Source organism: Oryx dammah, unplaced genomic scaffold, assembly GCF_014754425.2.
Source record: "Oryx dammah isolate SB20612 unplaced genomic scaffold, SCBI_Odam_1.1 HiC_scaffold_20, whole genome shotgun sequence".
Classification (NCBI taxonomy): Eukaryota; Metazoa; Chordata; class Mammalia; order Artiodactyla; family Bovidae; genus Oryx; species Oryx dammah.
Window position 1 is genome coordinate 13,219,168 of NW_024070204.1, and position 12,877 is coordinate 13,232,044.

General features: G+C 48.3%; 1 protein-coding gene across 2 annotated transcripts in view; it reads left to right on the forward strand.

Annotated features, from left to right (window-relative positions):
* The window catches only part of OTULIN (OTU deubiquitinase with linear linkage specificity), a 35,069-nt gene that overhangs the window by 9,659 nt on the left and 12,533 nt on the right, over positions 1 to 12,877 (forward strand). For both annotated transcript variants that reach the window (XM_040262253.1, XM_040262254.1), the window contains exons 3-4: positions 4,432 to 4,526; positions 7,038 to 7,181. In XM_040262253.1, the coding sequence (XP_040118187.1) occupies positions 4,432 to 4,526; positions 7,038 to 7,181 (239 nt within the window). The remainder of the gene's footprint in view (positions 1 to 4,431; positions 4,527 to 7,037; positions 7,182 to 12,877) is intronic.

Sequence of the window (12,877 nt, forward strand, 5' to 3'; positions counted from 1 at the left end):
CGAACGATTCACAAGCGGCGTTTTCCTGCGCCCCACTTGCGTAATGTTCTGGTTTAAGAACCAGCTTTCATTTACTGTATGAGTGACAAAGTGTTAAGATGTGTCATTAGGAGCAGAAGGTACCGGGTGGGGTCTCCGGAGACAGTTCTCGAGCCTTCCTCACAGGGAGTGGGTGGAACTCCTCCCTGTGGTAACCGGGGAAGATGATGTGCTCTGTTGTGGTCCAGCCCCGCGGCTTCCCGGCCCCCACAGCCTTCAGAGGCGTCTCAGGGCCCCAACGGCAGTTGCACACACTTCAGCTCAGTGGCAGGACTCAGCAGTCCCGTCCTGAGGAGAGGGCGTTTCCTCAGCCCTTGTCTGTTCTGCAGGGGCCTCTGGCCTCCTCGCTTGCTCTGCAGGCTCTCTTTTGGGGTTCTCTTCTGTCCCCAGGGGAGCCCCACACAGGTGCTCTTGTTTTTCAGGGGGTCTTGTCGCTTGCAGCTCTGTTCTGAGGCAACATGGGTCCCCTCACACCCCGCATCTCAGTCCATCTGGCTTCGTTGCCCTTCCTGATGTAATATCCTGTGGATGGGCCTCTGGTGAGCAGCTCCGTTTTGTGTGAAAATGTCTTGATTTCACTTTGTTTCTTGAATAACCCCAGGTGAATAATATGTTTTCTCTAATTTTCCTTGAAGATTTCATTCCACTCTCTTGTCGTTTCTCTCGTAGTTGAGAACACTGCAGTCAGTCGGACTCTTGGCAGTCTGTCTTTCCCTGTCTTCTCTCTGTCTTTGGTGTCCTACAGTTTCTGCTCAGGGTCTCTTAAGTATGGATTTTTTTTTTTTTTAGCACTTTGTTAGGGATCGTTTTTACCTTTTAAAATCTGAAGATGCTTCGTTTTCATCAGTTCAGAATTCTCAGCCATTATCTCTCTAGATACTGCCTTTTTCCTTTTCTGTTTACCGCTTCCAGAGCTCCAAACCAGGTGTTTGCTAGCTCCCATTCAGTTATCCAGGGCCCTGAGTCACACACCCTTTCACGTATTTTCTGACTTTTAGCCTCTGTTGCATTCTGGTTAGTTCCTTTAGAAAGGTTTTCTCTTTCTCTTTTGGAAAAGATCTGTTTTCCTTCCCAATTTGCTTGGTCTTTTTTGAGAGTGTATTGCTCTTTGCTCAAGTTTTTGTTTCTTCTTTTATTCCTTTTGGCATTTTACACATTCCCTTCTGGATCTGGTAACTCCATTAGCTGAGAATCCTGGCAGGTCTACTTCTGCCAGTTGCTGTTTTTGCTTACTTCTTGTTTCTTCAGAGTTTGGTTCTACATTCAGCTTTTGTGTGTCTGTGGAGAGATTGTGCAGCCTGTCTTGAGTGTGAGGGTTTGGCCTCGTTTCTGCCATGCACTCGGGAGTCACCTGCCTTGGGCCACGTCATGTGAATTTCTGGGTTTGTGTTCCCAGGGTCTTGCAGCTGGTATGAAGTCACACCCTGTCCCTGTGTGAGAGCTGGCCTGTGGTTATGAGATCTTGGGTCCTTTCTCCCCAAGTGAGAACCTAGGTCAAGGCAGAAGGTTTTCTCATGCTCTCTGTTAGTCACCTAGTCCGAGCGTGCAGTCACCTGAGTCATGTCCTATTCTTTGCGACCCCATAGACTGTAGCCCACCAGACTCCTCTGTCTGTGGGATTCTCCAGGCAAGGAATGGGTTGCCATTTCCTTCTCCAGGGGATCTTCCCTACCCAGGGATTGAACCCACGTCTCTTAACATCTCCTACATTGGCAGTCGGGTTCTTTACCACTTGCGCCACCTGGGAAGCTGACCCCACCTAGTCCAGGGGTCAGCAAACACTAGCTCCCTGGCCAAAGTTGAGATGCCACCTGGTTTTGTAAATAAAGTTTTATTGGAACTCCTTAGTTTACACATCACACGTGGTGATTTTCGTGCATAGTAAGTTGAGTAGTTGTGACAGAAACCTTATAGCCTTAAAGCCTACGTTATTTACACTCTGGTCCATTAGAGAAAAAGTTTTCAATTCTTGCCGTAGCCTCTTGATTGAGAGTCCCAGTGTTCTGGAGGGGTTCAGTTTTAACTTCCCATCCTCCAAGGGTCTGAATCCTTGTCCTGGTCACCATATGGTGGTTAAGGAACAAAACTTCTTGGTTATTTTAGCTTCTGGTGACCACTGTTGATTTTTAGCTTCCCCTTTGTGTTTTTTGAGTTTGTTTTCAGTGGAGTTTATTTGGCCATTAGAAATGTGCCTTCCCGGGGCAGTAAGCAGCCTGTGTAGCATGCAGATGACCAGAGCAGGCGCTGACTTAGACTGTAAGCTGCTTGGAGTGGGGGCTGGGGCGCACTTCCGATGCTGGCAGCTGCTCAGGCGCCCATTTTCCCACCCTCACTGCCTCACGCAGACCTCTGATTCATCAGAGGACTGTGGCCTGTGGCCTGGCCTCTGAGCCCAGCCAGCCTCCTGCCGCCTCCACTCGATCCTGAGATGGGGCCCTGCCGGCCTGTGGAGGGCCCGGGTGTCCTACCCACAGGAAAGTGGACTGTGGGTGAGGAGAGCACCAGGGCTGGACTTTCTCCTTGGGGGCCTCTTCCCGAGCTAGAAGCTGCTCTACTCGTGCCAGAACATGTCCTAGTGTACGTCCTCAACTCTGGACACGTGTAGCTCCTCGGGCTTTCTGAGGAGGTGAGTCGAAAAGCAATTAACGGGAACTCTTCCTTCCACTAATAGACACTCACAAAGTGTTTTTGACTTTAAACAGTGATTGCTCTTTGTTTGAGGGTTGGCTGTGCAGCTGTGGTATTTGTGGTCTCTCTGGATTAGGCTCCAGGACTGGTTCACCTTTAAGCCAGTCCTGACTTTAGCACAGATAAATGTATCTGTTACCTGTGTGTGTGTTATTTTCCCTTTTGTATAGAAGGTTTATTTTCCTTATGAAAGGATTTATCAATGAGATTTTAAAAATAGGCAATTCTGACATTTTATGTCTTAAAAAATTGTTTTACTTATTAAAGTGCAGGAAGGGCTTAGGGGCTCTTCTTGTGCTCCTCCATCCGTCATCCCACATCCATCACATCTTGCACGGTCAGGGCCTGTGGTCCTTTCTTCTTAAGTAGTCTCTAAACCCGTTCAGGACCAAACCTGGGCCTTTATCATCTTCATATCCCCCTGCTCCTAGCTCAGTGCTTGGCACACATTAGACACACAGTGTTTGTTGGATTGAGTTGACTATACCATCTATATTTTATGTACAACTTCCCCTTGAGTAAATATGCCATGAGGTACTTCTGTGTTTATATTCTGATTTCTTTGCTAACATTTACTTCTTCAATATTTTAAAAAGGAAGTCAAGATATGCCTGGGAATTTAGCTCTCTTTCTTCCTAAAACATACAAAGACCTACACATGTGCGTGCATATGCCTAGGCCACAAAATCCAACCCCAGGCCTCATGTGTTAAACAAGGAAAGTCTGAAGGCCATTTTATTTTTTACTGTAACATCTGTCTGATCATCAGTTACATCTTTAATTTGGGGGGGTATGTGTTATTAGAATCAAACAGGCCTGTGTTTCAGCTCACATTAAGAGCTCCATTAGTTTCTGGCTGATTATCAACAGTTTATAGCTCTTTGGGATCAAAACAGGATGTAATGAAATAAAAATTATTTTTAAAAAAATTAAAAAAAATTTATTAAATATACATCTGTAATAGAGGCGTTATCTCTTTGTATAATGGACGTGAAAAAAATTACAAATCACTAGCTATATGGTCTCATGGCTTAGACTACTGCATGTTTGAATGAACATGTGTGTGTGTGTGTGTGTGGCAGCGTACAGAAAAAGAAATATGTCAGGTGTAGCTCACTGCCAAGAAGAACAGGAGAACCATGTAAGGGGAACAGAATGAAAGTGTGTGTGTGTGAGAGAGAGAGTGTATGTGTGTGAGATGTTTTGATACTGGATGTCAGTGTCAGAGGTAAGCAGAGACCTGCAGAGCATGAGGAACAGGTACCTCACAGGTAGGGCAGAAGCTGTTGGTGTGTGTAGTGAGAGGAGCTGAGACCCTGAGAGGTAGTGGGGGGCCAGGGCAGGGGGGCCTCTTGTAGGGAGGAAGGGAGTGGACTCCTAGGTGTGATGGGCGGCCCTGGAACCCAGCTGTGATAGGTAGCATCTCATTTAGGTTTTTGAATGCACCACTCTGGCTGCTGTGTGGGGGATGGCCGCTAGGGTCTGGTGACAGGGAGACTCAGCAGGAGACCTCTGTGGTCATCTGGGAGCAAGGTGGTGGCAGTCTGCACTGGGTGGTCAGCAGTCTGGGGATTCTAGACGTGGGAGGGACTGCAGTGAGTGAGAAAGGAACTCTCAGGCGAAGCCATGCTGTAATTCTGATCATACTTTGTCTCCTTATTCCCCCTCTTCCACCCCACCCCCTTTTTTTGGATCCTTTCACAGAACCTAGATTAAGCGTAGCTCCTGAAATGGATATCATGGACTACTGCAAAAAAGAATGGAGGGGAAATACGCAAAAAGCAACATGTATGAAAAAGGTATGATGCCTGGATGCATGCACTTTGAGTTTTTCCAGTAGTCTACTATAGGTAATTATTTAATATGTCCTTTTGTATGCTGCTAAATCGCTTCAGTTGTGTTCGACTCTGTGCGACCCCATAGACGGCAGCCCACCAGGCTCCCCCATCCCTGGGATTCTCCAGGCAAGAACACTGGAGTGGGTTGCCATTTCCTTCTCCAATGCATGAAAGTGAAGTTGCTCAGTCATGTCCGACTCTGTGCAACCCCATAGACAGCAGCCCCCCAGGCTTCTCTGTCCCTGGGATTCTCCAGGCAAGAATACTGGAGTGGGTTGCCATTTCCTTCTCCCATGCATGCATGCATGCTAAGTCGCTTCAGTCGTGTCCGATTCTTTGTGACCCCATGAATAGCAGCCCACCAGGCTTCCCTGTCTCTGGCATTCTCAAGGCAAGAATACTGGAGTGGGTTGCCGTTATGTTTAGATGTTATAGTTATGACAACTGCCATTAGACTGTGTTACTATTGGGGTTCTAATTTTAGAGATGAGGAAACAGACTGCAAAGATAAGGGCCATCTCAGTATTAATACAGAATCATTATCAGTTAGTCAGCAACTTGATTTCTTTGAAAAATGCATAAATGACTGTGTGCTGTTCTGAGCTACGCCAGCCACGTGTTGGCCCCTTGGGGGCATTTGGCTGTAATGCCCTTCTGGCCTGGTGAGGTCACAGCCTTGGGTGACCTACATCTGCTGTCCCCACCTGGATTTATCTTCACATCCTCCAGTCCTTGGGGCCTGGACTCTCCCGTACTCCCTTAGCAGTGGGACCTGGAGCTCCTATCTTTATTTAGGGCACTCCAGGAGCTTCCCCCTCTCAGTCCCTTTGCATAACTGGGTGACCCGAAGGTAGTCCTTCCAAGGCTGTGGGATGTTGGGGATTCCCATGACGTGGCCTCCCTGGGGCTGTGGCCGGGCTGGATCACCACTCCCACTGCACAGTAGTCAGGTAGCCCCACTCTTGGTTCCCCCTCAGATGGATCCTGATCCCAGCATTCCTCCATAGATGGAGATTGCTCCTGCAATTGACCCTTGTACACCACAGGTTTGGACTGCCGGGGCCCGCTTCTCTGGATTTTTTCACTGAATATGGACTACAGTGTACTTCACGATCCCATGAGTGATTTATGCATTTGGAAAGGTGCAGTTGCTGTTGAACTAGTATTTGGGACAGCTGGGGGTTCACCATAGGGAAGAGGTGCATTTAGTAGGCATGAGTCTCCCTGATGGGCCTTCTGTTGCAGTAGTTGGGCCACTGAACAGAAATGCAGCTCTCAGAATTTTATTATTGGAAAGAAATACTTTCATATCCACTTCAAACATCATCCTGTGACTTGAATCTTGAAAACAACTTACGACAGGGTCCAGTGCTTGGACACAGGATGACTGTCTACGGGGTCCCCACCCCAGGACGGTGCCACTTCTTCCTTTGCGTACGTGTGTGTTGAGGGGGAAACATGGTTTTAAGTGGCTGTTGAGGAAGAGCAGGGCAAGCAACAGATCACGTGGTCAAGGGGGAGTGAGGTGGGAAAGCCTGAAAGTTGATGCTGAGGCCTGAGCAGCGTCCAGCGAAGAACTCAGTCAGCCAGGTGCCTGGACCAGCTCCATGGGATTTCATGGTGTCCTTTTAAGGGGAGTGTGCTCAAAACGGTCCGTTTGGATGGCTGTGTTTGAGTGACTGAGCGTGTCACCGAGAATTTTCATTTCCTTGTTTCACTTCCAGGCTGAATAATAGTGACAATTCAATCCACTTTTTTAAAAAACAGAATTTATCCAGGCACCTCCAAGACGATACATATAATCTTTTATGTATTTCATGGAAATTTGGGGTACAGGGTGTTATTTTTAATATGGAGACATAAGCCAGGTAAAGAATCCACCTGTCAACACAGGAAGATGCAAAAGATGAGGGTTTGAGCCTTGGGCCAGGAAGATTCCCCTTGCGTAGGAAATGGCAACCCACTCCTGTGTTCTTGTCTGGAAAATCCCATGGATAGAGGAGCCTGTTGGGCTATAGTCCATAAGGTTGCAAAGAGTCAGACACGGCTGGGGAATTAGGCACATAAGCTGGGTGCATCTCTTTTCTTTCCTGTCTCCTCATTAAAGAGTTTAGGGTCAACTTAAACACAGACCAAAGCCTTCAGATTGCTGGTTACAGCAGGTGCTTAGAAAGGGACATATGACTTCAACTTTGGGGGTCACTAGCATTTTAATAATCCTTAGTGTCCCATTCTATATGTTCTAGTATGTTGCGTCTGCTGCGTATGCTGATATTTTGTACGATACTAACGTTTGTTAATTTCTTTTGATGAATAAAAAGGGAATTAAAATATCCTGCAGGAAAGACTTGGCCATTCTTCCTGTGATCAGGGTAGGGGGTGTGGAGGCATATTTCTTCTGCATGAATAAAATTCTCCCCGCTCTCTGAAGTCAGTAATGACCATTTGAATTTTTTGATGCTTTTTGCTCAGGGCTACGAGGAGGTGTCTCAGAAATTCACCTCCATCAGGCGAGTCCGTGGAGATAACTACTGTGCACTGAGGGCCACACTGTTCCAGGCCATGAGTCAGCCGGCGGCGCTGCCCTCCTGGCTGCAGGATCCGGAGCTCACGCTGGTACGCTGCCGCCGCAGGTTTGAGTCTGCACTGTTTCCCATCGTTTCTGCAGCGAAGACTTCCCCTGTCTGCCCCGCGCTGTGTGCTGGTGCTTGCCTGCAGTGGGATGTCAGCGTGCAGGTTTCTGCAGCTTTCTGTGGCTGGGATGACTTCGCATAGTAAAGCGACCAAAAACGATTGTTATTTCCCGGAGGAGGAAGATGATAAAATTTATTTAGCGCCTCAGCTGCACTAGAGAGCAGGGGTTTGTTTAGGGCTTGCCCAGAGCACTGAGGGCAGTTTGACTTCCGAGTTGGAGTCTGCACCAAGTGGGCGTTGTATTGTACTCTCTGAGAACCTGCTGAGGTTTCCAAAGGCCCGTTTCTGGGCTTCTGTCTCCAATTCAGGGAATTAGCACCGTCTGGAGAGTGTTAGGAGGGTCATAGGCTTGGTACGTGACAGGAACCAGCAGAGAGATGGTTGCTGTCAACTGGGGGAGGCTTCCTGAGGAGGTGAGGGCTGGGGGCTCTGTCCCATGCCTGGCCCTCATTAGTTGTTTTGAATCTGCAGCCTGACAGTGACACCCCAAGAAGTCACGTTATCCCTGTGTCGTGTATCCATGATGGACATCAGCTGAGGTCACGATAGGTTAGATGATAGACCATTCCTCAAGAGCTTGGTGGGCAGTCATGATTGAGTGGAGCTCACAATATCACGTTAACTGGAAGAAAATGGGAAATCTTGGGCTTGTCTTAACCCCCCAAACCAAAACGCAAAGTGTCAGCTCTGGGAGATGTGCCTCCCCAGCAATTTAGAGGAAAAAAGTCGGGATTTTAGTGGATCACAGGCCCAGTAGCAGCCCACAGGTGTGTGATGGCCTCAGTGATGAGGAAGCCTGTTTTATAATGAAAGGGATAGGTAGGGAGTTTGGGGTGGACATGGACACACTGCTATATTTAAAATGGATAACCAGCAAGGACCCACTGTTCAGCACAGGGAACTCTGCTCATTGTTAAGTGGCAGCCTGAATGGGAGGGGAGTCTGGGGGAGAATGGATACATGTATATGCATGGCTGAGTCCCTTCACTGTTCACCTGAAACTCAAAACAGCATTCATTGTTAATCGGGTATACGCCAATACAAAATAAAAAGTTTAAAAAAACCAAATGCTTCTAAACACAGGCAGTGACATCCTGTCTTGAACTGGGCTGGTCGAATCCCATTTTAGGGACTGCGGGCAGCTCTGTGCCTATTCCCTTGGGACAGAAGGGCGTGTGCCCGAGGCAATCTGTCTCCTTCTGGGAACAGTTGAAGGAGCTGGGGTGTTTGCCTGGAATAGAGACTTGTAGAGGATACTGGCTGGCAGCTCAGCTAATTGCAGATATGTTAGGTGGTTGGGGTGTCACATAGCCTCCGAGCACAGCCAGGCCCAGAAGGTGGAGGTTACCACCTGTCTGCCTGGTGATTACCCACCCTATAAAGTGGTATGAAAGCAGCACCCTTGTGTAAGCTGTCTAGATGACATCTGCGAAAGATTCTTCTAATCAGAGATGCATCATCTCAATCAGATTTCTCAGTATTAGCTTATTTCTTTTTTGAATAAAGAAGCAAAAAAAAAAAATTGATACAGTAGGCTATTTTTAGCTTTGCAGGTTATGCTAAGTATTAGTACTGAAATATTTTGGAAATGTTGGTCAGCCTGCCTGTGGACCTGAGCCGCTGCTGGGGAAGCAGACACGAGCGACCTCACTTGGTTTTGCTTAACTTCTGTTTGCTAACCGTAGCTTAAATTACAGCTTGTGACACAAAGTGCTCCTCAAGTGTAGGCTCTTTTCCTTTGAACTTTTTATTTTAAGGAGCTGCTTAGATTTATGAATTTAATTGATGTAATGGATTAGAATTCTTTTACTTTCCAAGAAACTCTGGTGCAAATTACTTTCCAAGTAACTCTGGTCCACGTAGTTAAGCATATACAATACTCCCCATAAAAGTAAAGCACGGTCTTCCTTTTGTTTTACTGACAGGATCCACCTGGGGAGGGTCGTCTGTCATACTGGAAACAGTCTCAGTGGACTGTGCTTGGTTTCTGATGGCTATGAGAACATGTTATGTGTGTGAGTTATGGGGCTGTAAGGTGGTTTTCCTGGCTGAATTTGAGTCATATGGAAATTCTCAAGCGTTCTAATTTCTTCCCTTTTCTGTATGTATCAGCCAACCAGTAGAGTTTTTCTCTTGGGAGCGTAATCTAATTAGTTAGTCATAGTGGTATTATTTTTGTCATCTAACCTTTACTGAATGCCAGGAGGCCTGCATCAGAAAAAAGTTCATCATACCTGCCAGGGGTGTCATATGAAAGTCTATGAAACTTTTCTTGCTCTCCTGCAGCTAGAAGACTTGTCCCTGTGTTAACTTTTTGGCCCCCAGCATCTTGCCTTGATTTGAGCCTTTTTTCAGGAGGGTCTGTTTTGTGATGTGTCTGGAGCAGGTGGCACGTGCACCTCATGCTTCTTATTTGAGGTGCCAGCACAGGAAGGGCACGTAGACTGGGTGCTGCCCTTGCCCAGTGCAGGAGGGGCGCATAGACTGGGTGCTGCCCTTGCCCAGCACAGGAGGGGCGCGTAGACTGGGTTTCTGCCCTTGCCCAGTGCAGGAGGGGCACGTAGACTGGGTGCTGCCCTTGCCCAGCGCAGGAGGGGCGCGTAGACTGGGTTTCTCCCCTTGCCCAGTGCAGGAGGGGCACGTAGACTGGGTTTCTGCCCTTGCCCAGCGCAGGAGGGGCGCGTAGACTGGGTTTCTGCTCTTGCCCAGCGCAGGAGGGGCACGTAGACTGGGTTTCTGCTCTTGCCCAGCACAGGAGGGGCGCGTAGACTGGGTTTCTGCTCTTGCCCAGCGCAGGAGGGGCACGTAGACTGGGTTTCTGCCCTTGCCCAGTGCTGGAGGGGTGTGTAGACTGGGTGCTGCCCTTGCCCAGACTAGTCTCTCACCCCTCCCAGCTGTCGCGTGCTCTCGCCTGTGGCCGCCATCCCATCCCTGTTCTCATCCCAGCCCCTCCACTTGGTCCTTCCTCAGGAAGTCCGCCCTGATAGGGGTCTTGCTGAGTGAGCAAGAGGGTGGTGTGGCGTGACCGGAACAAGTCAAGGTGGAACCAAGTGTGAGCGCAGATGGGTGGAGAGACCCACAGAGACCGGCAGTGTGCACCCGTGGAGGGGGGTGCCTGGACCACCTCTCCGGGAAGTGGGGTCTCTCTCTGTCACCAGATAGCACCGTGAAACTGTAGTAAGGACACATCTCAATATTCTGTTAACACACGTGCCTAAGACAAGCAGATCAGCTGATACCTAACTGTCTACCAAACACGAAACTCTTACAGGAGTTTGGCTATGAAAGTCTCTGAGTATTTCCTGTCCATCTTCCCACTAAATTAGAATAATTCATATCCGATCATATGAATTAAACCATGCTTGCTGTTAGAACTTGGTATAAATGATCTGAGTTTAAAATGGGGTGGGCTTGCTGTTAGATGCACAATAACCGTCTGGCAGCAAGTCAGTCTCAGTTTCCCCTGATGCTTAAATCTCTGAATTGCCTAGGAGACCACGACCACCCTGACACCCCTCATCAGCACTGTGAGTCAGACAGGTCCTGGGACACCCGAGCTTGTACGTGAATCTGTAGACCTAGAGCCAGCCTCAGCCCCAGCCTACAGGCCACCTGCTGTGCTAAATATCCCTTGACCTCAGCATGCATTTATCTCATCAGATCAGTGCAGTGAGCCCAGAGAAGCCCCACGCCCTGTAGCTGGCACTATATGCTTGCATTCACATCTGGGGAGAGGCTGTCCACAGCCCTTGGCATCATCCCTCGCTCTTGGAGCACACTTGGTTTCAGGACATGACGGGGCGACAGGAAGCTCAGGACTGAGACCCTCCCTTGGTGTGAGGTCGGAGGAGGGCCAGTCCATGCTTCCTGCACCGCTCAGCTGCTCTGGCCTTGCTGTCACGGCCCATCTCACAGTCTGGCCACTCCGTACCCCCTGTCTTCAGGTCTGGGCTCCCTGTGTGCTGTGTCTGCCTCTGTCCAGACCCCGGTCTCTGTAGTGTTGACTGTAGTCAGATCATCTGACCCTGACCTTGGATGTGGCTTGCTCTGGCTCTTCTTAAACTTGGGCAGCACCTGGGTCCCCCAAGAGGTGGTGTCCTTCGGGACAGGGGCTTGGTTAAGTTTCAGAATGTCTCTGAATGGGTGGGACCTGTGACAGTGTTTGCTTAGAGTACGATAGACTGTATCAAAACTCATATTTTGAGTTTGGGGAAGGACACATTTTGGTTATATGCTGTCCCTTTAGTTGTAGTACTGATTTCAAGGATTATGGACATTTGCTAGAGAAAATAGGCTTTTAAAAAATATTTCAGTCACAAACGAAATTATACCAAAGCTGATTGCCTACTTTGTTCAGCATGTCCCATCATTGTTTTCTGCTTTTAATTTTGTTTCTTCCTTAAATCTCCTTTAAGAGAAGTCCAGTCTCTGAGTGTGCAGTGTAAAAGAATAGCCTTGTATGTGTGATGTGTGTCTCATGACCCCGAAAGCATTTAAAGTTACACTCTTTCTTTTTTTAAGAAAAATCTGAGTAAAGGATTTCAAGTCCCATTATTTGCTCATAGTTTCTTTTCACACCTCAATTTTGGGGCTTTTTCCAGGGTCTCCACATCTCCCGGAAGTATATAACCCTGGAGAATTATTCTAGTGACAGTTTGGTCCATGCATGGAAGGAGCGAGGGAATGGACTTCTGTTTGGGTCCTCTGTGGAGTTAGGTCTTTGGGGTCTCTTGAGTACTTGAGTGCTGTGCCTGCTTTTTGGGTCCCGACTCGTGATGCTCACGTGCTCTCCCAGGCTTCCCCCTGCCCTGTCTCCCAGCTCGCATCTGCGCAGCCAGTACTTTCTGCTCATTGCGCTTCTTTGTGCTCAGTTGGGATTTCAGCATGTTGCCACTTGAGGGCATTTTAGGTCCTGGTGACAAACCAGAGGACCCAACAGAAGGTTTGCAGGAGAACCGCCCACATGTTGCTGAAACACAGGACAGCGTGGGTATAGCGCTGGGCTCCTCTTGGGTGGGAAGGGGGGTCGTTTGTCATTGTGATAAGTGAGAATGCAACCCCCTCACCCCCCACGAACGAGTAAGTGTAGATGGCCTCACTGTGGTAACTAGCTGAAGAGGAGTTCAGTCCCTGTTGTGGTTTTGTCTCTTTGGAGAGATGAAACCACCTTAGTTTCTCATGATTGCTGTAGATAGAGAAGGTGAAACTGAGTTACCGTTCACGAAGGGTCTTCAGTGTCTTAGATTCAGGAGAACAGAAGATATGGCCTCATTTAAAACTGTATTTATGATTGTTAAGCTCCGGTTCCAGGGAAGACTTCATCATTCTCTAATGATCTTTTGACTTGGAAGTGAACTGTTTTTCCTTTCTGCATTTTATAGCACTGAGGTGACATGCCTGTGCCCAGCCCAATAACATGGACTTCTCCTGACACACCCTAGACTCCTGGGAGAGTCTGGGTTCCCGTGCTGACATTGATTGAGTTTTGTCCCAGCTTGCCTTTCAGACTCCAGATTCTACTGATGATGAAGGGAAAACAAAATAACAGACACGCCAGGAAAAAAGGCCGAGTGATGGTGTCCTTTCTTTGTTGAGCCAGGCCAGCCTGGCTCCTTTAA